The 27,087-nt window shown below is 41.6% G+C and overlaps 1 protein-coding gene across 1 annotated transcript; it reads left to right on the top strand.

Annotated features, from left to right (window-relative positions):
- Window positions 1-1,007: 1,007 nt before the first annotated feature.
- Window positions 1,008-27,087, top strand: DYNC2I1 (dynein 2 intermediate chain 1). Its single transcript, XM_035129779.2, has 25 exons — window positions 1,008-1,429; window positions 2,824-2,877; window positions 3,585-4,011; window positions 4,865-4,917; window positions 5,292-5,612; window positions 6,654-6,721; window positions 8,332-8,392; window positions 10,594-10,665; window positions 10,805-10,879; window positions 11,798-12,035; window positions 12,272-12,374; window positions 13,620-13,749; window positions 15,378-15,489; window positions 15,673-15,758; window positions 16,141-16,270; window positions 16,961-17,133; window positions 17,834-17,996; window positions 18,727-18,840; window positions 19,998-20,059; window positions 20,918-20,969; window positions 21,501-21,561; window positions 22,191-22,290; window positions 23,061-23,192; window positions 26,102-26,325; window positions 26,906-27,087. The coding sequence occupies exons 1-25, from the start codon at window positions 1,415-1,417 to the stop codon at window positions 27,075-27,077; spliced, it is 3,198 nt and encodes a 1,065-aa protein (XP_034985670.2). The 5' UTR covers window positions 1,008-1,414; the 3' UTR covers window positions 27,078-27,087.

Genomic DNA, 27,087 nt, shown 5'->3' with positions numbered 1-27,087 from the left:
GATTGCCAGTTTCCAACTAGGTCAGGTTTATGTTTTTTTTGTGTTAATTCACAAAGCCCTAAACAAGGTACCCTACAGGCCTGTTTGGTTATGCTGCACATCCTCTGCAAGTATCTTCTTATGGGGTACTCCTGGTGGTCCCATGTGCCCCTGATGTTCGGTTGATTTTTACCAGGGTCTGAGCCTTCAGTGTGGAAGGCCTTGACCTGTAAAACTCATAGCCAATAGAAGTCCTGCAGGAGTCATATCTGCTTTATTTTAGATGTCTTTTAAAAACTGCATGTTTCAGACAAACCCTTGGGGATTATTATTTTTTAAGCAACAGGTGTTTCTGGCATGTTACTGAATCCCCCCCCCATGTAATTACTGTATCATTGTATATTGTTATAGTTCTTATGAAAGTGGTTTATAAAAATTTAAATAAACTAAAGAGACTAGTCGTGCGTGTGTGTGTGTGAGAGAGAGAGAGAGAGAGAGACAGAAAACTGGCCTACCTAAAATGACTTCCTGACTCACACACAAATCACATATTAACCAGCACAGTTCGTGGACTGTAGCCCATGCCACAAAATGTTTCTTATGAATTGGACTATAGCCTGCAAACACCCATGCAATAATATACTTTTTTAGCTTTTAAGGTGTCACAAGACGACCCTTTGCTACGCCTCAACTGTTCTTTCAGATGCCACAGTTGTTGTGAAGGGCGGTGCCCCAATGCGGATGTAAATCTCAGATCAGCCGAGATTTCCTCCTTTAGGCTCAACAAACGATCGATCTGATGCTCGGGGCGGCAGTTGTATTTGCATGAGTATCGGGGTGCTGGCTCCACCCCAGCGCTGTGTCTGTTTTCTTCTTCTTCTGCCTTTATGCTAATATTTTTAATGCACTAGCGTGAAAGCACATGATTCGCTTTGCAGATGGTGGAACAACATTAGTTTTTTAAAAGTTAAAAAAAGCCGGAGAGATCTATTTCTTCTTTTTATTCTCTTAAAACGATGAAAAGCCTTATTTTTCCGTCTTCTATCGCTGCCGGAAAAAGAAGATCGCTGCGGCGATCCTTTCATCTCCGGACCTAACCGCCTCCCTCCCGAAATTGCAATCAGCGCCTCCTGTGTGCACGCAAGAAGGAAAGGCAGGCGGGCGGGCAAGCGAGCTTTGACTTCAATTCCCAGAACCCCCTGTGCGCTTTCGTCCCGCCTTTAAACCAGGGTAGCTTTCGTTCGATTGGCCCACCGAGGTCGACTTTCAACCTATCGGCTGTAACCTCGCTCGACCTCCCTGTTGCTAGGCGGAACTCGGACGCAGTTGCCTAGGTAGCCTAACCTAAGCTGCGGCCTGCAAGTTTATCAAGAGCCCGAGGGGAAGCCGCGGGCGCCGCCGGGGATGCTGCATCTCGGGGCGGTTGCGTGCTGTTATGGAGGGCGATAAGGTGAGCTGCCCGTCTGTGTGGGGGCTCGAGGGGAGGAGGAGGAGAGGGTCGGTGGTGTAGCGTAAATCTCGCCCGGTGAAAGGCTGGAGGTGGAGGTGGGAACGGGGGGCAGCTTTGAAAGGGCAAATAAAACTCTTAGGCTGCAAATGTATCTGGGAGCAACACAGCAGGAGTTAACACAAACAGGCCTAGGAATGGGCTGCAAGTTTCGTTGGAGAACTTCAGCTAGGCTTGCTGCTTAGTTAGGCACGCACAGAATGGAGTTTCAGATACTTGGATAGCTTGTCACAGAGATGATGGGGATCCTCCACAGGGAGAGGGTTTGAAGCAGTGGGTTAAAGTTATATGTATGAGCAAGGCTTGGGCCAGATGGCCTTTGAAGCCCCAGGCAAATCTGGTACTGATTTGCTCATACTTCCCTGGGAGTGAGCGCTGGTTGAACTTGGTTACAAGGGATTGTGCACCCTAAATAGGTGTTTGTTCGAAAGTAAGCCTTGCTGTGCTCATGGGACTCGACTTCTAATAGGTCGCATGGTTGGAGGATGCCGTCCTGGTCATTGTCATTTCAGACTAGAGGTGCACAGTCCTGAATTTGAGCACGGCAAGGTGGTTAAACAGTGTTGGGCAACTGACCTGTCAAGTGAAATACCTTGACTGTAGTTCTGCAGCCACCAGGCTCCCAAAACACCTGGGAGCTGTAGCTGCTTTTCTACCTTTCTGAACCTCTTGTCTTCCCTTAAACCTGGACTTGTGCTGGAACAGGCCCCCGGCCCATTTAATCTGCTATAGAGGGTGAAAAAGTGAGCCCCTAGAATGTGAGGAAGGGGGAGAAGAGCTTAGTTCCTGCACTAGCAGCCAGTGTGGTGCGATGGAGCCGTCCTCCCAATGTTGGCACAGCTACAGCTTACCTGGATGGGGCTGCAGAGGGGCAGAGCAGGTGATGAAGTTGGAACTGCATGGTTGCACCAGCAGAGTTGGCCCAGTACTCCCGGCATGTGTCCATGCAGCCTTGATTTTGCTGCTGCCCCATGCCCCATCCAGGTAAACTGTAACAACACTGGTGTTGGAAGGGAGGCTCCGTAACTCTGTGGACCCAACACACCAGCTGCTACTATCTCGTTGAAAATTATCTAGTTTAATAGGTTTAAATGACTATGAAGATTTCTCTATTGGTCTCTTCAGTCCAAGCAAACTCCCTTTATAATCTCCCATCATTTCCAACTGATAGCATTATAGTTTGAGTGCTTGTTCAAATGCATTGGCCAGATAGTATTATTACGGTATTATTATCATTATTATTATTATTATTATTATTTAGATTTGTATACTGCCCTATGCTCTAAATACAGCTCTCAGTTTAAGATGCCTCCCCCCCCCCATTCTTTTTGGTCTAGAGAAGAACCAAAGATGACACTTGGAAATCAGATGAACTAAAGAAGCATCTTAAGGTAAGATTTATGTGTACCTGGTGGCAATAGCAGAGGTGGCGCCCGAAAGAGTTAAGGGGAAGTAAGTGGTGGAAGCTCAAGAGGCCCGCCTCTCTGCTTGTGCTGCCAGTGGGATACCCGAGTTTTGGTAAGAGGGATGTGTGCTGTGTTGCACCTAGGATGAAGAAGGTGAGCACCAAGGCTTGGAGGAACACACACCCCACCCCCGCTTGCTGAGTTGGGTGAGAAGGGAGTACAGTATATTCCAGTGCACACTGTTGCCACTTGTCTTCCCTGCCTCTGGGGCGGCCAAGACTTTGAGGAGTGCCCTCCTCTCACTGAGTTTCGGCGAGAGAGGGAGCATTCTGGTTGTGGTGGAAGTGGAATGGGAAGGCCACAACTGCGGGGTTGGAATCAGGAGGCTGATAAAATGGGACAGGCTGCCCCTGAAAAGGTGTGTGTGTGTGTACAGTGGTACCTCTACTTACGAATGGAGCTCCGTCCGCCATCTTGGATGCTGTTTAGATAGGATTTTTTCTACTTAGGAATTTTTAGATAGGGTTGCTTCGACTTACAATTTTTTTCTCCCAATGCATTCCTATGGGATTTGACTTACAATTTTTTTCGACTTACGGATGTGCGTTCGGAACGCATTAAATTCGTAAGTAGAGGTACCACTGTACGTGTGTGTATAATGTTACTATTGCGTTTCTTGTTTCCTTCTTGAGGTGTCTCGATCAAATAGTCAGTCTGAAGATGGGAAACATCGGCAGAGGAAATCACGAGAGGGTGACAGCAATGATGCTGATGACTTGCCAAAGGATCAAGAGAAGGTCAGAGTGAAATTGAAAGAAAAAGCAGGAGAAAAAGTGAGACTTACTAAATCGAGTGACGTAAGACATAAGAATGAAAGGAAAGAGAAAGGAAGAGAAAAAGATCACCCCAGAGAACACGAGAGAGAGAAAGTTAAGCTAAAACATGTCCAAGAAGAAAAACATAACACTGGGAAAAGTGGTGAGAGACACAGCAGCAAAGAGAAAGAGAGGAAGCATAAGAAAGATGACGCCGATCAAACACTGGTGGAAAATGCTAAGGAGGCTTTTGGGGAAAGAGATAAAGAACATTATAGAAGAAGAGACAGCAAGGATCATGCAGGTGGGATGGTTTGTTCACTGAATGTATTTTTAAATAATGCTTTAGAATAAGGTGAAAATGGGCCTCAAAACTCTTGCACAGGAGGCATGGCAGTAACATGGATTGCAAGCAGTTCAACACAATGCCTTTTTCTTTTCATCTCCTACTTTGTAAAGATAGTCTGTCTTAACAAGATGTCAGACCTAAGAGACTAGGGAGTTTCCTCTGCATAGGTATCTGGGCTTTTTTCTTTTAAGCTCAGTTTCTTTTTCAGAGATGCTTGCTTCCATGGGAGTGGCCTTCCTTCCAATTCAATTGGGTGGAACCAATCAGTGCACCTATGAGTCACTCTGTCTATTCCTCTCGGAGGTGAAGGAGATTTCTTTGCTCCCTCCTGTGCTTATAAACCCATATAGTGAGGCCTGTGGTGCTTCAGGAACACTAGGCTGCAGGATCCCCCCATTCCACACACCCACACCCTTCTCTAGGCAATGGTTGTCTTTTGCTTCATAAGGGAGGGTATATTCTTCCCATGCCTCACATGCAGTGGTGATGGGTGTCCTTGCCCAAAGAAATTTGATTGTATCTCAAGGATACATTGGGAAACCTTGAAAAAGAGCTAGTCTGTGAGGAAAAGATAAATGATACTTGTGTGTATGTGTTTAACATTTCCAGTAATTCCCCTAGTTTGCTATTGGAAATATACTGTACTACACACATTACTTGAAACAGGCTTGGAATTGAAGTAGCAGCCCTGAAATGCTTCTTGCAGTGATGTAGCACATATTGTATTTGTGTTGTATGTAGCGTAGTAAGAGACTGAAATGTACTGAAGATAAAACTTCTTAATTTTATAGATGTGATTATGTTTTAGATCACCCAAAAGTAAAAGATGAAGAAAGAGAAAGAAAACACACAGAGAGAAAGGTAAGAGAAGGTAAAGAAGAAGCCTTGTTCTTAAAAAAAGAAAAGAAAAAGAGGGAAAGTGTAAAGAAAAAGAAATAAAAGTCAGCAACTCTCAAACTGCAAATATTGTATGCTGTCTCCCTCAAAAATGCCTTAATTTCTTCAACTCCTTGAATTTTTCACCCCCCTTTTTGCTCTTCCTGCTTCTCCAGGAATGTGCCAAAAATATTCTCAAAAGAATGCTCAGTACAGCCTTGTTGTTGTTGTTGTTGTTGTTGTTGTTGTTGTTAGTAGTAGTAGTAGTAGTAGCAGTAGCAGTATATTTCTGAGCTACAAAATTTGTTAAATTTCCATTTTGGTTCATTAAAATAAATTTTAAATTATTTCTTCTTCAGAATGAAGAGAGCAGGGATACTTTGGGTGAGGTTTCAACACACAAAGATGAAGAACGTGAACACAGGCACAAGTCACACAAGGAACGGGACCCAGATAAGGAAAGAAGAAGGCACCGGGAGAAGAAAGAGCATGAGCTCTTAGCTGTAGAAGGAAAAGAGAAGTTTTTGAAATTAAGAAGTTTGACATCTGTCAGGGATGGGGAAGAAGAGCACACCTCCAGGAAACATAAGGAGCAGTCTCACAATGAAGACAGACACCATAGGGAGAACAGTGAAAGACAACACAGAGAAGAAAACGAAAAGAAGAAGAAAGACCACAAGGTTTGCTTTAAATTGGCTTTAGCTTCCTAGCAGTGCTGGCGAATATAAAATCAGAAATTGTCAGATTTGCCTTGGAAATCTAATTTGTTTCAGAAATGGACAAGATATGCTGGGAAAATATCAAGAAACACTGTGACTTGAAATGAAAATATTATATTATGCTTTTCTGCAATGGAAAATTATTCGTTTGAAGCCAAAAGTCTCTAAAAGAATTGATTGGTTTTGTTACGCTTTCACTGTTTTTGTATGCCATCCTTCTCTCAAAGAGTTTAGGATGGCAGCATACATTGGATTATTCTATTTTATGCTCAAACAGTGTGAAGTTTGCTGCTTGCAAAACATGAGATAAATTTGATATGAGGGTCTAGTTTCTGAAGTAATCTAACTCCATTGCACAAAGTAGCGCATTGCACAAAATGTTATGTGCTCCTCTTTCATGGTACACATAAGCATTATTTGCAATATTGAGTATAAGTCAGCTTTTCAGGAATTTCTCAAATTTAGCTAGTTCTGTACATCTGAGGCATACTTTCTCACAAGAGAAAGCAGCAGCTGAACTAATTTACAGGCTAGTCCTCCCATGTTTACTAAGTAATGGTATTGTGCATAGCCTTGTAGACTAACAGTTGCTCGTCATATTATATAATAGGCACATGCCTGTATACTGTGTTTGCTGACCATGTTTTCCAAACATAGGACAGCCAAAGCAATTCGTTTTTGATCTTGAGCCCATGCCTTGGGGACCCAGGTCAATGATATACCTCCATGGCATGTTATTTTATGATATACTTTATTTCTTTTTTAAGGCATGCTGTGAATACAGCCCTAATACAGGCATTGTTTCCATAATATATGATGCCTATCTGGTGAACGCTAGCAATAGCCTTAATCATTGCTCGTTTTGTCTTCTTTAAAAACGAAGCTGTAGATACTAAGAGCCATTGATATAAGAGAGCATGTGCACCTGTTAATCCATATAAGGAGATACTTGGTCGTGTTGAATGTTGTGAATCATTGTATTTCGAACAATATATTTTTCAGCACCGTGAACATAAAAGCCAAGGCAAGAGCTCAAGGCATGAAGCTGAAGCAGGCCATCCACGTGAAAGGTGTGCTCTGTTTAAATACTTAAGAGTAATCCCCATTGGGCACAGTGGAGCTTTCTTCTGAATAAATACAGTAGACCCTCCGGATACGAACTTAATTTGTTCCGGGGGTCCGTATGTACCCCGAAAAGTCCACAAAATGAGGCCCCGCTTCTGCGCACACATGCGGCACAATAGACTGCACACACGACAAAAGCCAGAAGTATACACTTCCGGGTTTGCCGCGATCGCAACCTCAAAGTTACATTACCCGAAGGTAACGTAACCTGAGGGTCCACTGTATGTATAGGTTTCCTGCTTCGCAGGGAGTTGGACGAGATGACCCTCAGGGTCTCTTCCAACTCTACGATTCTATGGTTTTATTTATTTGTGCCTGGCATTCTTTGCCTCCGAAGTGTGTGCAAAGGCAGGCTGCTTACCCATCTCTTTCCACAAGTTAGTACAACATGGGTGTCTTGACCGCTTGTGTCCTTTTGATTAATTTGATTAAATTAATCCTTTTGATTAATTTTCCAGGGAAAGAGGGGCCTGAAAAAATATATTTAAGGCAGTAATCCTGTATGCATTTTTCTGGGTGTAAGCCTCCGTGAATTCAGTCACACTTACCTTGAAGTTGACATATATACGGTAGGATTGCACTGTAAAACTCCTAAAATACATATTTTGGAAGCATCATATCGTATATTTTTTAGATGATGCTTTATAGATTTGAGGAAAATATTTTCAGTTCCTAGGCACCAGCTTCTTGGTAATATATTTATGTGCTTAGACATTTTGTGATTGTGTGGGATATGTTTTCCAGCCTGACAAAAAGCTATCTGACTTCTTTTTGATATCTTTTTGATTCCCCAGGGTCCCTGTTTCAAACAAATTAAAGCCCGCCACAGGGTTACATGCTGCTGCTTCCCCTCCTTTTCTTTTGAACTGCTTAGCTCTATTCTTGGGATAAGTGCAAGTGCTGCTGGCACCTCTTTGTTAAGCTTGGATAGGTCTTTATGTTTAACATAGTGAGAAACTGCTTTATGCGAATTCTGCAATGAAATGACGGTCCTGGCCAGTAGCATTGGGATATATCTCTTAGTTATTTGGAGTGGGGAAGATTTATGCTTTAGAAATCCATTCTTTAAGACTTGATGAAATGCCATTTGCATTTTCTGCTTACTGTAAGTGAGAGCTGATCCAAAATAAGAAAGCTGCCAAACCTCTGTGAGCAAGGATCTTGTTTGATTTCTGCCATCAGAAATATATGGATACTTTGGAAAGGACATGGTGAACTCCACAGCACGTCTATTGTTCCTCAGTATATCCTCTCATCAAAAGTAAATAATTTCTGTGTTGGAGAGACATTACAAAGGAACAGGGCATTGTTATGAAAAGTAGTTCAGCCCTGTTCTTACAGAGGTTCACAGGTCTCACTATGTGAGAAAGTCACATGTTACAGTGTAAGTGGGAAAAGATTCAACATAAGCCACTTATCATTACCCCCCCCCCAATGCATAGCTTATTTGAACAGGTGTAAAGCAGTTCTGAGACCTTGTTTTCCACAGAAATAGTGTTTGCTTGGTAGGCACTCCTTTTAATTCTGTGTTTGTTGTTTCCCCCCCTCATTATAGTGGTACAAAAGAAAAAGTAAAGAGCCATGTCAAGAGTGAAAAAGAGGCTACAAAACGAGAAGTAAGGTGCTTTTATTTGGAGTGTTCTAATGCAAGAACCCAGGTGGCGCTGTGGTTAAACCACTGAGCCTAGGGCTTGCTGATCAGAAGGTCGGCGGTTCGAATCCCTGTGATGGGGTGAGCTCCCGTTGCTTGGTCCCAGCTCCTGCCAACCTAGCAGTTCGAAAGCACGTCAAAATGCAAGTACCGGTAGATAAATAGAACCGCTACAGCGGGAAGGTAAACGGCGTTTCCATGTGCTGCTCTGGTTTGCCAGAAGCAGCTTTGTCATGCTGGCCACATGACCTGGAAGCTATACGCCGGCTCCCTCGGCCAATAATGTGAGATGAGCGCGCAACCCCAGAGTCGGTCACGACTGGACCTAATGGTCAGGGGTCCCTTTACCTTTACCTTTAGTGCAAGAATATTGTAGGAATTAGTAATAAACCAAAGGAACAAGAACCTAAAATTTAGTGAAGAGTTACAAGAGTACTCCTAATATAAGGCAAAGCCACACCCTTTTAAATCGTGTCAATTTGGATAGGAGAATTAAGTATATACTTGTTTTTCTTCACTTTCAACTAATGGGATTGGAAGGAGTTTATCTTTATTTGAATTGTGCTTATACTAAACTTCTGTTCTATATTGTTGAAAGTTTGCAGCCAGTTCTAGAGCTTGGTCTTCCGCTTGCTTACATATAAGTGAGTTCTACTGAGTTCAGTGGGCTTTTGCATAAAATTGCAACCTTTTGGCATGATCCTATGCAAGTCAACTCAGAAGTAAGATCCATTAAATTCAGTGGGACTTCCTCCAACAGTAACTATGTATAAGATTGCAGCCTTAGACACATTTACATGGATCAAGCTGACCCTGTATTGTACCATACACTACGTATCGTTAGAAACTTCTCATGCTGTCTCTCTCCCTGAAGAGTTTTAAAATGCTCACGATTATTTATGGATGTAGAAAAAAAACATCTAAACATAATGTAGTATCTGACTGACTGCAGTTTTTTAGACTTTTAGTCAGGGGCTGAGTGTTCCAGAGTGCACACCCAATGAAGACATAAAAAATAAAGTTTAAAAGAAAAAAAAAGACTACAGGCTTTCACACATTTCATATAGATTACTCAGCATTATACAGGCCACAGCATATTATTAGAAAGCAAGAGGCTCATCATGGGAGAGACGTATTGGTAGAGCAACTTCCAGAAGGGTTGTTGTATTATGTTTGTTACAGTAAATACAAAAAAAAGGTGTCTTGTTGCATCTTGAAAGTTTGATTGTGGCATAAGTTTGCCAACTTTGTCTGATGTTGTTGACATTGGGCATGGCGAGAAAACTTTGGTTTCAACGAAGTCCTAAATAAATATAATCAAGGAATATATTTAGCATGCCTGTTTCTAGTGTCTGGTATAAGCAAGTTATAACATCACAAACTACAAGGGATGAAAACCCCACAAGAACAGTTAGCCAATATGAACTGGAATAAAATAATTTCGCAGCTGGTCCTAAATAAGACAACCTTCACTTGAAAACAGGAGACAGAAGAGATAATGTATATTTTTAATGCCTGTAGTTGGGTATCTCCTTTGCAGTATCTCCGAGGGCATAGCTGCATATCAAGTAGTTGCTCTGTTGTGGGGGGTTTATCTCTGGCTAACCCAGTAGGAGGGAGAGTTTCCAAAATATGAAAGGGTAGCACTCTGTAAAGAGTTTTGTCATACTTTGATTATGAACAAATGTATTCTAGTGTAAGATTTTGTGAAGTACTGTAGAAATCACTTTATCAGAATATTTCATACCCTTCATAAATGTATTCATCTTTGATCAGCAAGCCTTATTCCCCAGTCCTAAATACATTAGCATGTAAGTCAGAACAGGACCTTTTCCCAAAGCTTTGGAACTTCCAATGGGCAGGTATAATCCTTTTTCTCATGTTCCCATGGCAAGTAAAACCCGCCTTGCTTCTGAGCTGGTGTTCTAACATCAATATTTTCAGATCAATATTTTGGTGTTGTCAGGGTTTGGGGTGGGAGTTGTTCTACAGATAAAATACACACAAAGTACAGTGAGGCTTTTCTAAGACTGAGATATTAACATGTGCAGAAGGGCAGCCTTGGAAGTTGAAAGCATGATGTAAGAACTAAGGTGTATTATTAGAACTCTCTGCCACATTCCAATGCTTTTCTCTTATGAGTTGTTTTATCTATTGATGTGTTAGCGCCACAAAAGTAACAACCTGTCAGCGGTGGGATCCCATCGGCAAAGGCTATCAAATGAAGAAAGTGGCAATGTAAGAGCTGCATATTATTACATTCATTTTTTTAAGGAGCACAGCAGTGCCAGTTAAATCTCACTGGTGAAATTAATTCCATTAATGTTTTCATTTGTACAGTTATGATTTAATTCCGTGGTTTGCATTTTCTTGCTAGAAACCAAATAAGGACATGCCTTATCCAGATGCAGATTATGATAATGATTCTGTGAACTATGAAGATGATTTTGAGGTGAGTGCAAAGGAGTATATTTTGAAGAAGCTAGCGGTATCAAATTAATGTAGCTGATCCACAAGCAGTAGGAATATAGGGATTTAATTGCAATGACTTCACAGCTACTTAAGAGTTCTTTAAATATATAATGGGGAGGTGTTTGGGGTGGGGGGACTACAGCCATACCTTGGTTTTCAAACAGCTTAGTTCTCAAACGTTTTGGCTCCCGAATGCCGCAAACCCAGAAGTGACTGTTCCTGTTTGGGAACTATTTTTGGAAGCCGTACATCCAACGGGGCTTCCGGTTGGCTGCAGGAGCTTCCTGCAGCCAATCGGAAGCCGTGCTTTGGTTTCCCAATGTTTTGGAAGTTGAACAGACTTCCGGAACGGATTCCATTCGACTTCCAAGGTACAACTGTACTGTCAGCTAATATCATAGAAAAATAGAAAGGAAGGAAGCTTCCTTTTACTGAGTCAGTGTTATTGTTATTTATCACCTGCCTTTCATACTATTGTTCCAGGGCGGGTTACAATAATTAAAACACAATATAAAAAATAGTTAAAAACAACTTACAAGTGCAGTAGTAGAGAAACTGGGACTTCCTTTACTACTGAGCAATGACCCACACCCAGAGGCTCATTTCCTTCATGTCTCAAGGAGGACTGCATGTTTTTTGTACAGAACTCCACCCAAGGGAGCTTGTTTCGTTAAAACAAATTGCTCAATTACTTCCGCTTATACTGTTCATTAAATGTCATTCTTAGTAATGGATAATGAATGACCACCATTTTAAAAGAAAATCTGCAATGGCAAGAGGAAGCTTGAGAGCTTTTAGGGTTGCAGAATTGGCAGTGGAGATTGCTGAGCAATACCATTGGTATGGGCTTTTCATTTGTGCTTTAAGAAAAGTATAATTGCTACTGTTCTTATTGAAGGATTATGAAGATGATTTTGATGACATAGATGATGAGGATGAAGATGAAGGTGGAGATGGCCAAGATCAAGAAAAGGAAGAAAGAGAAACAAAAGAAAAAGTAAGAAAAATTCCAGTAGCCAAGAACGCAGAAATAGAAGCAATTCAAAAAGCAATTAATGCTGAAAATGAAAAGATTGAGACCTTCCTCCCAAAACAAAGAGAGAATCCAAAAGGAAGGGAAAAGGAACTGAAAATAGGTATGTGACTAGGCACTTACTTTCGGTTTGCAGTCCTAAGAGTGACCCATTGTGGATGCACACATATTTGTTGTACTCATTGTACAGTGTAAGGTTATTTCCTCTGGTTTTAATTGCAACTAAAGGTAAAGTAGGCAAGTTTGTTGTTCTTTTGACCATTGCAGGCTTCACCCATGTATATTGGAGTCATCTGCTTGCATTTTAAAGATTTCATGAATATACTTACTATCTTGCAGAAGGGCAAGAGTCACCTGCTCGAAGTCCTGTTTCTGGAAAGTTCATTGATTTCCAAACTGCCAAACAGCGACAAAGTATCAGAAAGATTGCCAGTGAGCAGAAGTAGGTGGTATTAAAATACATCACTGCATGTAACTTTTGCAAGATGGCTTGCATGTAAACTTCCAATAGTTTGTTTCTTTAAATGTTACAAGCGTTGTACGCCTAACAAAGTGCAATAAAGTATTTTTGTGAGCAATTCATGTGTACTAGGTCGAAATTGTTTGAATGTGTCACAGTCCTACAGGGATAGAAATCGGTACATATTTGCATGATTCTAGAACAGCAGCTTATCTATGGAGGTGCCAGAGAAGACAGAAAGGTCTTTCCGGCTGTCTCTCTTGACTGGTCTCAGACTCTGTGATGTAGTAATCTTAGCCAATGCCAATTTATATTGGGCAGAAAACTATTTTGTCCCTAATCTGCTCTGTCTATCCCCAGTAAGCAACAAAGCTATGTTTCCCTTGGTTAAGGAACCTTGATGATTTCCACTCTTGACCTAAGGCCAGTTCTGCTTCAAAGTTGAGCTAGTGCAGGATATATTTTTTGGGGGGGGGGGGAATGTCTCCTTATTAGTTTTCTAGTTTAGCAGTCTGGTGATCGCATTCCAAAATAGTCTGCTCAGAGTTTCCTTCCTGGGGAAAAATGTATAGATAACTAGCTTCATCTTAGTTTTTAATCAGGAAAATCATATTGTTGAATCGGTTTTTAACTTTGTTTTGTTTCTCTTGGTTGTAAATCGTTTTGAGACCTTTTTGGTGGGAAGAGATATAAATTTAATAAACCCAAACCAGGAGTATTCTCTGTCACCTAATATTACTGTTTAACATATACTTAGAGTCAATGTACATGTTACATTTAAAACCTAAGGTATTTTAAGTGTAAACCTAAAAGCATAGAATATGAATGCTATAAATATGTGCTTGCAAAAACATGGATTGTGCAGATACATGTCAGGCAGCTGTGATCTGCTGCAGGTCCCTGTTGATCTTACATTTGGTGACAAACCTAGGTTGCTCTCTGTGTAATGTCTGAAAGAGCCCTTAGTGTCAACAGCATGCTACATGCAGTAAAGTACCTGTACAGAAATGAAACAGCTCCTACCCAGGAGGCCTTCAGTTGCGTTAATCTCATTCTCCTCAAAGTGCACTGGAACTGCAGACGTAAAACCATTCCTTCAAATTATGTGCCTTGATTTTGAACTCTTTGCTCTTCCCTTTAGGAGTGAGAATATTTCTAGACCACCTGTACATGTCACTATGATTAGTTCTTACTAGCCATTTTGCTTTCTTGTGACGTGTTTTCAAGGAAACGTAGCGTTGAACTGCTCCGACTTATTGACCTGGACTTTTCAGTCACCTTCTGTTTGCTGGATTTGCCTCCAGTAAATGAATATGACATGTATATCCGGAACTTCGGGAAAATAAATACCAAGCAGGTACACCGCACAGCATATTCATTCTGACTGCTCTCATTTCTCGTTGGCTTGATTTCCTGTCCCCTCTCATCCCTTCTTCCTTTTCGGGTGTGTTTTTAGCCTACAGACAGGAACCATGCTATTTTTATTTATTTGTAAGCCATTCTGGGAACTTTCCTGGCTAAAGGATGGGTATAAATGTTTTGATTAAATAAATACAACATTTTCAGTACTGACCATACCCCAAAACATTCATTACTTTCCGAAAATGAAGTTGGCAATGGGTTACCGTATATGTTTCTAATGCAAGAGAAATCTATTACGTTTGCCACTAGTACGTTTAAAGCCAAGAGTTACAGCCATAAGAATTTTCACACTAGGGCAAACTAGAAAAAATGTTAGATACTTAGTAGGTCTCATCCAGATGAAATCAGACTACAACTCCCACCATCCCTAGCTAACAGGACCAGTGGTCAGGGATGATGGGGCCTGTAGTCCCAGAACAGCTGGAGGGCCGAGTCTGGGCCATTACTGAGACCTTATGTCTTCACTGTGCTCTTGGTGTTAATGGATAACAGAGCAATCCTAAGTATAGGATGACAGCATAATTTATACTAGGATAAATTATGCCAGTGTAATTTATCCTCTATTCCAAACTCCATTCAGGAGTGAAGCTGCTGCCAGCTGAACCAACCTAGCAGATGGAAAACAAGCCTTTAAAATAAGAGTTTGACTTGCACCACTCTTTTTGCCAGTGTAAGTTCCATTGGGTTGCCAGGTCACATGACTGAGGTGGAAGAGGTTTGCAATAGGTGCAAGTTTCTCTTTGTCCCATCACACCCATTTTTGGGGACTTATGCTGGCTTAAATCCCACCATATGAACCCATGGATGAGGGAGTTTCGCTGGCCCATCCAGGAAGGTCCAAGCTCCACCTATTCCAAACTCACTTGTCTGATGCACACAGACACATCCCTCCCATTGGTTGCCTTGACTGAGTCTTCTAGGCCAGGAATATTTGGATGCTGCTATCCATTACTGAGAATAATAGTGTTCCTTGCTAGTCAGCAGCTTCCATTTAGTACCCCCAGAGAATATACTGCAAAGTCAACAAAACAGACCTTCCAGTTCATTTAATTTATTCCTTGGGGACCAAATGCATAGTTCATGTTTCCATGGGATTCAGGAAGATTAATGTGTCCGTCTCTTCTTGATTCCAAACAACTACTTTTTAAACTCAGTAATATAGGCAATCATGTTCAAAGATTTTATATTAAACATCCAAAGGAAAAAAGAAACATATTTTCATTACATTATGAACTAGATGATAATGCAGTTTAGTACAGTGGTACCTCAAGTTACAAACGCTTCAGGTTACAAACTCTGCTAACCTGGAAGAGTTACCCTGAGTTGAGAACTTTGCCCCAGGATGAGAACGGAAATTGTGTGCCAGCGGCAGCAAGAGGCCCCATTAGCGAAAGTACAGTTTCAGGATAAGAACAGACCTCTGGAACAAATTAGAGGTACCACTGTACCTTGATTTTTTCCATGAGGTGCATAGTATTTTGGGATACAGCAGATGGGTATTTCAAGTGGCTCACAGCTGCAGATGTTCAGAGTAAATGGGATATTTTCATATTTCTACTTTAGGCCTATGTACAGTGGAATGAAGATAACCTAGACAGGGATGTTCAGACTGATGAAATAGAGACTCAAGAAAAATGGACCCAACATCCTGGAGAAACTGCCCTTGTGTCTGGAGGTGATTATTATTTAGATATGTAGAGGTGTTAAAATGTAATATAATTCAAGAACATGCTTAGAGAAACCTCACTATGTATCTCTTATTATCAAGTGGTCATTTCCTATTGGCTTTAGCAGCACAACATGTAAAAGCAGTTTGGAAGTTTAATGTATTATTGTTTTTCCTTGGGTCTCATTTCAGGTCCAAAAAGCAGCAGTGATGTATCTTCCCTTACCCCAAAGATTGATTCCCAGAGATTGGCAAGTTTTCTGAGATCTGCTTGTCAGGTATGTATTTTACTTTTTATATTCATGGTTAGAATAATAATTAGCAGTAACCATAGTCTGGAGCTTAATATATTCCTTACATAGACAAGAGACAGAATTATCATTTGTGTTCCCCCCCCCACCTGGTTTTCATTATATGGGATGGTTTTCCTTAAGTAGGAATGGGTACCCAAGGAGGAACAAACTCCTCTATAACAGCTCCGCAAATTCAGTTTTTCTGCTTGTCTTGAAACTACCCCACAAAACTTTCTTCTAAGTCATTGAAGTGAGGTAAAAGCAGTTTGAGCCAGCAGACTACTTAGCAGGTTATTAACACTGAAGGAAAGAGTAATAGATTCCCCCCCACACACATTTCTAACAAATACTATTTTTTTAAAAAAAGGTAATTGAAGTTCTGCTTGAGGAAGATCAAGTAGCAACGCAGCCCAGGCGAAATCTGAGATCACGACCATCCAGTCTGTCTATTAGTGACAGGTGCTTCCAGTTAAACACCAATCTTCCTTTCTTGAACGGTAAGAAGCTTTTTTTTTTTTTGCTCTTCATCTTGTGGTGGGGCACCAGAGACTCCTCTTCTTTTGCAGATGTGTCTAGATCTTTTGCCTGTGACTGATACATAGTCAAAGTCATGATGTTGAGCAGTTTATAGAAGAACCTCCTTGTTCAGAGGCAGTACGCCAGATCCTGGGAACAAGCAACAGGAGTAGGGCATCTTTGTTTTGTTCCCTGCTTGTGAATTTCCAGCATTATCTAGCCGGCTGTTGTTGGGAATGGAATTGTAGATGATCTTGGCCTGATACAGCGAGACAATCCTTACATTCTTCTGATCCATCTGCAGCTCTCTGCAAGGTTCTGCAAAGCTCTGCAAAGTTAAAATCAACTTAATTGAATACAGAAGCATGCCTCTTAGTTTGCCTAGATACGCACAAGGCACAAGTCTTACATAGCAGCAGCTTTTGTCTTGCAGACTGAGGGCTAAAGTAGATAGGATAAGGGAGAACCATGATTAGACACCCTAATTACTTAATCAAATCAATACCTCTCAAGTGCTTCTATTTAAACCAAAAGCAGACACCACCCTTCTTGCTTTTAACTAAAAAGGGAAACATTGGGAGATCCAATCACAAGTCTCCTGTGTAGTTGAGCCATAATAGAGTTTTAAAATGTAAACTCTGATTTTTTGTGTGTCTCCCCCACCCACCCAGGTCGAAGGGTATCCTGTTTGCACATCTCACAGGGTCAGAGGCAAGCTCTGCTCTCTGTTCATGGGTTTCCTGAGAAGTCAAATGACTTGCCACTGGACAGCAAATACATCATTTGTGTGTGGAATGTCTGGCAGCCTTCTAGTCCTCAGAAATTATTGTTTTGTGAATCTCAGGTATGCTTTAACGATATGCCACTGTCTAATGCACTAGCTTCCAAAAAAACATAAGCAGTGCACATCTCTGTATATGATCTAATCTAATTGATGCCCGCAGACCCACATCAGCCACAACTGCCCCCAATACTTCTGTCTTACCTTTCGCTTCTAGTACTGCCACCTTCCCTGCTTTCCACTTTCATCAAAGAAGAGAAGGGAAGAGAACGAAACAAGGAAAAACACTCTCCAGATTTCCAGAGTATTGTAGATTAAGTGGAACAGGATTTTTCCTCTAGTGCACACAAATAATATTTGAATATTTGCAAACCAGTTTGGGCCTACTAATCTAAAAATTGCATGAATTTCATATCCATGGTATGTTGTCCATTTCGGAACATTCTGCCTCACTATATGACAAATCTTGATAGAGAGATTGACCCTGGTGTCCCTACCAGGTAGCCAAACCACCACATACCCCCAAGTCCAGATTCAACTGCAACTGAAGTTGTTTCAGTTTGATTCAGTTACGGCCAATAAAGGTTCTGTAACTGGGTGACCACATGTGGGTCGACTAGCTCAGTTCTGATTAATTCCCTTAAACCAAATATTAGAAAGAAAATGTTTTAATTCAACTCGGCAACAACATACTGTTTAAAACACATTCAGTATAACTATTTCCCTCATTAGTAATTCCGGGATATTTTGTCTTGCCATATAGGTGACATGCTGCTGCTTTAGTCCTAGTAAGGCTACTTTAGTGTTTGCTGGAACAATTGATGGTTCAGTGCTGGTATGGGATCTCAGAGAGGACTCAAGATTGCACCACTGCATGAAGGTCAATGAAACAGATTGGACATTTCGATCTCCAACGTTTTCTACCGGTTGGTCAACATCCCTTGAATGATATCATCACATCTGTTGCAACCTGAGTGGCCAGCACCATGATATATGAACAAGCACAGTTCGCAAATATGAAGTTGTTCCAATTCCATTTGGGGTATTTTTTCCCCACTCCATGCAAAAGATGTGTAAAAAGATAGCCAAAGGATGAACCCATGTAATTAAAGTTGACGAAAAGATCAGTGAAGAAGTATCAATATTTTTTTTTAAAATGTATACCAAGCCTGGCATGTTTCAGAGGCTATTAGCAATACTTCCAACAAAGTTTAATTGTTTTTTAATTAATGCTTTTTCTATGTTTTCAGCGGTTCTCATTTTTATATGTAAGCTGCCCTAAATCCTATCAGGGGAAATGGCGGAGTATAAATAAATAATATAGTAAATCTAAATGTTGTTCTTAGTTTAATATGTTTGCCATCTTACCACACAAGTGGCTTGTATGATAACTTATGATTAATATTAGAGAATGTAGAGTTAATTCTGCTCCCTGTATCTTCTGAGGAAACACACCCCAGCTTGAAATGCAATGGGCACGGTGCTTTCAGTATAATAGGGTTAACACTTAGTGAAGTTTTAAACATCATATGCAGTAATATAAACATGTATTAAAGAGAACAGAGACCTTATTTGAAATTTGTCACCCCAGTCCTGAATTAAACACAACTGGGCTTGGATGGGTGGACTTACTGTTTGCTTATTTCTCAACTATAGATGGAGTATTTGCCTCAGTAAACCACACATGTTCTGTGCTGACAGTCGAACCTGTCTCAACATCTGTCTTCAAGGAGCAGAATTGTGGTCTTTCCTACCTCTCATCTCAGGAAGGTACGTAGACTGCTCTCCAGAAATCGACAGATATTCTTTGGAAATACAGGATGTGCCTGCAGTTGTCATTGTTCTGGAATTCCTTGCCTATAAACATTTCTGTAGTTCACAAGCCATGGTTGATTTAGCCAAAGTATGGCTTGTTTGAACATCCTAACTCAGTCTAGCAGACAAATAACCATGGTTTATTTTCTGGGATCAAACCATACTGTTAACTAATTCCATGGAAGCAAGAAGCTCGCAGGTGGTGTCCAATCAGTAGTCTACATCAAACAGCATGCAGGATGCAAAGGAGTCCTGCTAAGGCAGGTACCTGAGATGTTGTCTCTGTAGAAAGCTACAGCTAACTGAAGCTTTACATAGGCTGCCCAGAACTGGGGTGTAATAGACTCTACCTACTTGGAGGAGCTGGTTTGCTAAAGGGCTCTCATTATTTTGTAGTCTTTGGCTTATGTAGAGCTGGGGAGCCAGAGGTGCTGCAGGAGAGTCATCTTCTGAGTCAGAGCATGGCAACAGAGTTGTCCTCTGATGGGAAGAGCCCTGAAGATGGCACTGCATTTTCTTACTTCTAAGCACAGTGAAGCCACATGAACCTTTCCACAGTTGTCTGCCACACATTGCAAGGTCCTCATTTCATGGGTCATGGCAGATGTGAAGCCATAGTTTATTGCTGGCTTTTGAACTATGGCTTATCTTAACTACCTTTTGGCATTATGAATGAACCCAACAGCCTTGCTTAATTGTAGTTTATTTGACCATCCCAGCTGCTTGGCAAACTAAGAGGCACGGTCAGTAAGGAAACAAGCCAAGGATTAGAGACACAAGCCCTGGCTGGTCATTATTCTGCTGCTGAGTTTCACTGCACGGTTTCTTTCATTCTGTATTTGTTTTATGGCATGGTGATATTTTAAATTATTTCTATCTATCAGCTGGCTTGAGGAACCTTGATGGGTGGAAAGGCAGCGTACAATATTAATTTAACAAACAAAGAAGTGAACATTATTGCCTCTGTATTGAGGACAAAATTCTAGCATGTCAATATCTCTGTTAACACCTACCAGTATTTTATGGGGGTCAAATTTAAGTGGGCAAAATATGGAAGATCACCCATAGCCCCTGCAAATCTTTAATTACTGAGTTATCATTTTTCCTTGCAGAAATGTTAGGACTTTCATTTCAGATTGCCTCTATGGATGAAAATGGGACTCTCAGTCTGTGGGTGAGTTGGAACTTTTCCGTAGCTATTACTCACTTATTGCCCAGGAATATAGTTTTTTCCCCGTGCAGTATAACAGCCACTTTCGCTGTTTTTGAGATAGACTTTACACAAACATTGAAAATAAAGATGTTATTGCTTGGAAAATGCAGTTTCCCTTTCCTGCTAATTAGGGCATCCTGTTGTGAATTCTGTTTGTAAGTAACATGAGCATCTTTTGCTTGGTTCCTATTAAAACTAATAATAACCTTTTAAAAAAGAATTACTCTGCTTTTAGATCTAGATTTTCAATGCAGTTTACACAAGAATACTCCATATTGCTCTCCCCTGCTACCACCACTGTCATGCTCTCCTGTTTGTAAAGTGGTTGCAAATTTTATTTCTGAGGAAGACCACTCTTCTGTTGCACCTCTGGAGCATTCATGTATTATTTTTAAGATCTGTTTCATTCACATTCCACAGCAGTATAAAGAATAGCCAATAACCTTTCACTACTAAGCTTTGGATGATATGGTATGCTATGATTTGTGAATTTTTGTGTGGTAGGAATGCCTAATTGCACATTACATGCGAGATTTAAAATATTTTTAAGAGAATGATCCATTTGGGCAAGCAAGCCCACAACCAAATTTTAGGAAAGGAGAAGCTGGTCTTAGCTGTTGTTTGGAGAATACCTGCAAAGCAAACTTTGTTTTGAATAAGCAGCAAGTCAAGGAATAAGAACTAAGGTAGTGCAGTTTTAAATTTAGTAAACTGCAGGGTAGGCAAAATCTTAGTGAGAAGATATGGAAAGCTGAAATATGTTTCAGAATGTTTGCAGTGATACCTCCTCTTTTGTCTTTTTTTTTGGCCACTTTTTAGGTAGTAGTTGAACTTCAAAAGGGGGATCTGGCAGGCTCACAAAGTGATTTAGGTAAGTGAAACTTCTCAGTGATGCTGCTGTTTATGGAAGGGAAGGAGGACAAAGTCAGACACTGTGAGAAAAGCATTGTTGGTCATCACAAAAGCTTGGGATTGTTCTGGCCCAGCAGCCAACAGCGGAGTTGCATGCAATACTTACGTGAAGCTTTAAAATAATGAATCTGTATACCTAGAGTCACTCTAGGCCAGGCATTCCCAAACTTTGGCCCACCAGATGTTTTGGACTACAATTCCCATCATCCCTGACCACTGGTCCTGTTAGCTAGGGATCATGGGAGTTGTAGGCCAAAACATCTGGAGGGCTGCAGTTTGGGGATGCCTGATCTAGGCATTGAGATGGTATCCTCTGTCTACCAACTTTCATTTGTGGAAAAATCTTGGACCTTGGAATACATGTTGGTCTGCAATCTCCATAAAACACCAAATCAGAGCTTTATACTGCTGCTACTGCTGCTGCTACTACCATTATTAATTTATTATTATTATTAATTTATTTATTACAGTTCAGTTTTCTTACTTACAGGCTTAATTCCAGGGGGCAAAATAAAACTGGTCCATAGTTCTACAGTTCAGCTGAATTGCAGGTAAAGATATGGCACATTTCTTGGAAGTTATTGTTCTATATAGCCAGGCATATTACTGTTGTTATAATCTGTGTTTTTCCAATCTGAATTACTCAGTACTTCTGAAAACACTCAGTTGCTGGAGGTTTGCATTGTCCTCTCAAAATGTAAAAGCCATTTAGGCTTCATATGTGCCTTTATACAAATGCAGCTGTGGTTGCTATTTCTAACACACTCTGAGGGCAGGCCAAGCATTATGCCGCTGTTAGTGAAAAATCATTTGGGAGAGGGGTCCTCACATACAGCTCCCTCTAACAGTGGACTAAGCTGGTAAGCGCCGAAAGGATTATAGCCAAAATGGGGACACTAAGAAACAAGAGGGTGAGGTATCAGCATGCTTGGGGGAACCCCAAGATTTACAGCAGAACAAACAACATTTTGAGAAAAGCTCCAAAAAATACAGCTCACTGAGGGCTAAACATGTTCTGTATCCACGCAATACTGATTGCCTGTTGTGGGGGGGAGAGACAGAAATTGGGGAGAAGAATGGAATGAAATGTCTTAGAAAGGGACATGAGACAGTGAATAAGAACAATCTACACTGCAACATTTCTACAATATATCAATTTATCCATTTGACATTTCCCCAGATTTTGTTCAAGGGATTCTGTGCTCATGAAGGTACCTCAGACACTGAATATTAAATTTCTGCCTTCGAATCCCAATCATTTTGTTGTCGGAACAGACATTGTGAGTAATATTCTGTATTTAATTCACTATTGCCTCCTTTTCTCTCCTGAATGTTGTCCATTATCCATCTGCATTTGTTAACATTTTAATGGCAACATCTTCAAATGCATACACTTTCAGGTTCTTATTACAAATTGCTACATTTTAAATTCTAAATAGCACTAACAGCTCTCTGTAATGTGTTTTTCATGGGTTGTTTCTTTTTTGTATTAAATTTATTTATTTAATATGCATTCGAAACAATAATTTACATACCTTACAGACAAAGAGAAAGGAAAGAAAACAAAGCAAAACACAAAAAATAGGGATAAAGGAAAATTACAAAAAATAGGTGGATGATAATATACCCTTGTGACTTCCCTCCACCAGTGCTCATCATCTTTAATTCTTTACTGTTCTTGTTTACATTGCAATTCATGTATCTTACTTCTTTTATTAAACTATAATAGTTTTATTAAACTATTATATTATCTAAAACAACTTTACAAACTAGTCTAAACATACTGCATCGGCATGCTATCTTTAGAGCAGTGTTTACTCATATATTCTTCAAACCATATCCATCGTGATCTTACTTTCTGACTTGTTTGATATCTTATTGCTGCAGTTAATTTCGCCCATTCTATAAATTCAGCTAATTCATATATCCAATCCTCTTTTGTGGGTATATAATTTCCTTTCCAGTTTTTTGCAAGAAGTAGCCTAGCTGGGTTGTTTCTTTTAACGTAGCAGAAATAAGAGATCCCCCTCCTCTTTTTTTTAATTCACAGGCTATAGTGAGCCATGGTACAAGGCATGAACTAAGAATACCTCCCAGGTGGTTCAAACCACAGCAGGGGGCGCCGAGATCAACCAGAGTCAATGCAATCGACTTCTCTCCTTTTGGAAAGCCCATCTTTTTGGTATGAATGCCCATTTTCATTTCTTGGCTGGAGCTTATCCGGGCTGCTTAACAGAGCTAAACGGGAAAATGGGTGTATCCTATAGTGAAGCAGTCTTTGCTTTCTGTAAAGAGTTGTGCAAGTACAGTAGCATCAAAATTGCTCACCCCCCAGCTCTAGCAACACTGGCAGTGTGACACAGATTTCAATCTGTTGTGAGATGAGGCAAAAATAATAGTGTCTTGTAATTCTTCATACAACTACAAACAGATGAACGTCAAGTGTAAGAACACACACAGTTACTTTTGTTTACATAAACTTGTAGCCAGACCCTAACCATGTGGAAAGGGCCATGAACATGCAGCGTGACTGTAATAGCTGAACAGAGTGAATTTCTGCAGTTGGTCAGGCTCTAAGCACTTAGGTCTACTCAAGGTGTTGATTGAACGTGCCCAGTGAAATGTTCCGCTTTGAAAATTAAGCCCCCTATGCCATGTTGCAAACTGCTTTTATGACTCCCCTTAGTTTCCAGAAAGGTTTGCTGTGCAGTATGGGCCAGGCCATACTGTGCAGTATGGGCCATCCCAATCCCAAAGAAGGGCAGTGCCAAAGAATGCTCCAACTACTGCACAATTGCGCTCATTTCACACGCTAGCAAGGTTATGCTTAAAATTCTACAAGGCAGGCTTAAGCAGTGTGTGGACCGAGAACTCCCAGAAGCTGGATTCCGAAGGGGCAGAGGAACAGAGACCAAAATGCAAACATGCGCTGGATTATGGAGAAAGCTAGAGAGTTCCAGAAAAACATCTACTTCTGCTTCATTGACTACGCAAAAGCATTTGACTGTGTCGACTACAGCAAACAATGGCAAGTTTTTAAAGAAATGGGAGTGCCTGATCACCTCATCTGTCTCCCGAGAAATCTCTATGTGGGACAAGAAGCTACAGTTAGAACTGGATATGGAACAACTGATTGGTTCAAAATTGGGAAAGGAGTACGACAAGGCTGTATATTGTCTCCCTGCTTATTTAACTTATATGCAGAATTCATCATGCGAAAGGCTGGACTGGATGAATCCCAAGCCGGAATTAAGACTGCTGGAAGAAATATCAACAACCTCAGATATGCTAATGACGCAATCTTGATGGCAGAAAGTGAGGAGGAATTAAAGAAGCTTTTAATGAGGGAGAGCACAAAATATGGTTTGAAGCTCAACATCAAAAAAACTAAGATATTGGCCACTGGTCCCATCACCTCCTGGCAAATAGAAGGGGAAGAAATGGAGGCAGTGAGAGATTTTACTTTCTTGGGTTCCATGATCACGACAGATGGTGACAGCAGTCACGAAATTAAAAGACGCCTGCTTCTTGGGAGAAAAGCAATGACAAACCTAGACAGCATCTTAAAAAGCAGAGACATCACCTTGCCGACAAAGGTCCATATAGTTAAAGCTATGGTTTTCCCAGTAGTGGTGTATCGAAGTGAGAGCTGGACCATAAAGAAGGCTGATCGCCGAAGAATTGATGCTTTTGAATTATGGTGCTGGAGGAGACTCTTGAGAGTCCCATGGACTGCAAGAAGATCAAACCTATCCATTCTGAAGGAAATCAGCCCTGAGTGCTCACTGGAAGGACAGGTTGTGAAGCTGAGGCTCCAATACTTTGGCCACCTCATGAGAAGAGAAGGCTCCCTGGAAAAGACCCTGATGTTGGGAAAGATTGAGGGCACAAGGAGAAGGGGACGACAGAGGACGAGATGGTTGGACAGTGTTCTCGAAGCTACCAACATGAGTCTGACCAAACTGCGGGAGGCAGTAGAAGACAGGAGTGCCTGGCGTGCTCTGGTCCATGGGGTCCAAGGGCCAGGCTGGGCCTGCTATGACTCCCAAGCCCCTTTGGGCACACAGAAGAAGGTTGTGCGGGCTTCTGGGTTCAGATTATATGTTATAGCAATATTGGCCTGATTCAGACTATCATTCTAGTATTGTTTTGAATCTGGGAAAGAGCAGTGGGGTCGAGTGCTCCTCGCTCACCTTCCTCTTACCACATGCTGGCTTCAGTAAAACGATCCTGGCTTGGATTAAGCCAGAGCCACCCATTATGTCCCAAACTGGGGAAATCTGGCTTAACGTCAGTTAACAAACTGGGAAAAGAAGCTCAGGGTGCTTTACAAAGCCTGGAACAATAACTTCAACAGGGCCAGTGTGTATATGACCTATACAGGCAACCTCCGATTTGTGCAGGGGTTGCATTCCGCGCAACGGTGGAGCACGCATAAGAGCACTCTGGTGCGTCATGCCCCCTTTTCCAGCCACTTCCGGGTCGCCGCCAGTCATGTGTCTTGGACATACGTAAATCAGTTGCTGCCTGTATACATAATTACCAAAACTTACTTGGTGGGGGAAAGAAGTTTTGGCCTGCACCCACAAGTTAACTTTTGCGAATATTGACAGTGGACAACGCAGCATCGCTTCTGCAAGATTTGGGTGCAGGGAATGACACTCACCAACCTGGCCAGTTAGCCTGAAACCCGTTCAGTCAGAGATCATGCACAAAAAGTTCAGTCTCCCTTTCCTTGGTACTAAGGCACAAGGGTGCTGGAGTGTTAATCACACAGCTTGGTACTGTGTGATATATATTGCCACAAGAACCACCGCATAGAACAATTTCTAATGTCAGCCTTACCTTTTATTACCAGGGATGCTTGTGGCAATGCAAGCGATAAGGCAGCAGCAGGCAGACAGGAGGGAGAGCATTCCAGGTGTGCTTGGAGTTTGCCACTCATGTGCAGTTATTTGTGGGCAGTTATTACATGCTGCAGGTGAGTGGCAAACTGTGTGTGGCTCCCTTTAGAGTTGGTTGTATGTTTTAATCAGTAAGAGGATTACTTGTGCCAGCAAACCGCTAAGGTTTTTGCCTTTATGTTTTCAGGTGGGCTGTTCAGATGGCAGCATAAGATTGCACCAAATGACCTCTGAGCTTCCGCTTATGCAGTGGAACAACAGCACAAGCGGGCAGCCCATCATTTCCCTGCAGTGGGCTCTGACCAGACCAGCCGTCTTCTTTGTTTTGGATGCCATGTCTGTCGTTTACATTTGGGACCTGCTGGAAAACGACTTGGCTCCCGTAGCCAAGCAGCCTATCTGGTCCGATAAGTAAGTCCATACATAGCACAGTGTTTTAGTGATAGTCATGGAAACTTGGTACAAGCGACCGCTGTTCACGTGCTATAAACTCTGATCTTCATGAGCTTTACGCTTCCTGAACCCATGTGAAGATTACGATCATGGTCCGGGTAATTTGGGGTCAGGAAGGAAATCCTCCCCACCCCAGAAATCTTCTCTGTTCCCTCTGGTGAATAATTTCCAAGCTTAAGGTAGTTGATGGGGCTTCCAGGAAGAACAGAGGGATTTTGATGCAGCCGGAGGAGTTAAATGGCCGTGGCTTTGAGTCTCTCCTCTCCTGATGAAGCAGCAGTAGCAGGGTGGTTGGGGGTGGAGACAGCTCTTGGAGGTGGGAGTGGGGAGAAGCCGATGCAGATGTGGGGAGGGAGTCCTTGCTGTGTCCCTAAGATGAAGCCACATGGAATGGCAGCTTGTGGAGGCCATTTTGGACAGGAAGCAGGAGGAGCCAAATGACAGTTGATCCCAGCCAGGCTAATGGAGAGGGATTTACTTTTCACCTTTCTCTCCATCTCTTTCTCCCTTTGTTAAACAAGCACTGTTTTCCCCTCAGGGTTATAACTATGGCTGTACTGGGCGAGCCTGAAAAACCCAGCGGTCTCCTGGGGATTGCCCTGGCCAAAGAATCCGGAACAATAGACATAAAGTACGTAAAGAAGAAGTGGGCACTACCTCAGCCAGAGGAATCTGAGAAATTAAACTTACTTCTGCAGCAGGCCTTGTAAAAAAAAGAAA

The sequence above is a fragment of the Zootoca vivipara genome, chromosome 12, assembly GCF_963506605.1.
Source record: "Zootoca vivipara chromosome 12, rZooViv1.1, whole genome shotgun sequence".
NCBI classification, from domain to species: domain Eukaryota; kingdom Metazoa; phylum Chordata; class Lepidosauria; order Squamata; family Lacertidae; genus Zootoca; species Zootoca vivipara.
This window is presented reverse-complemented; position numbering and strand designations above follow the sequence as displayed.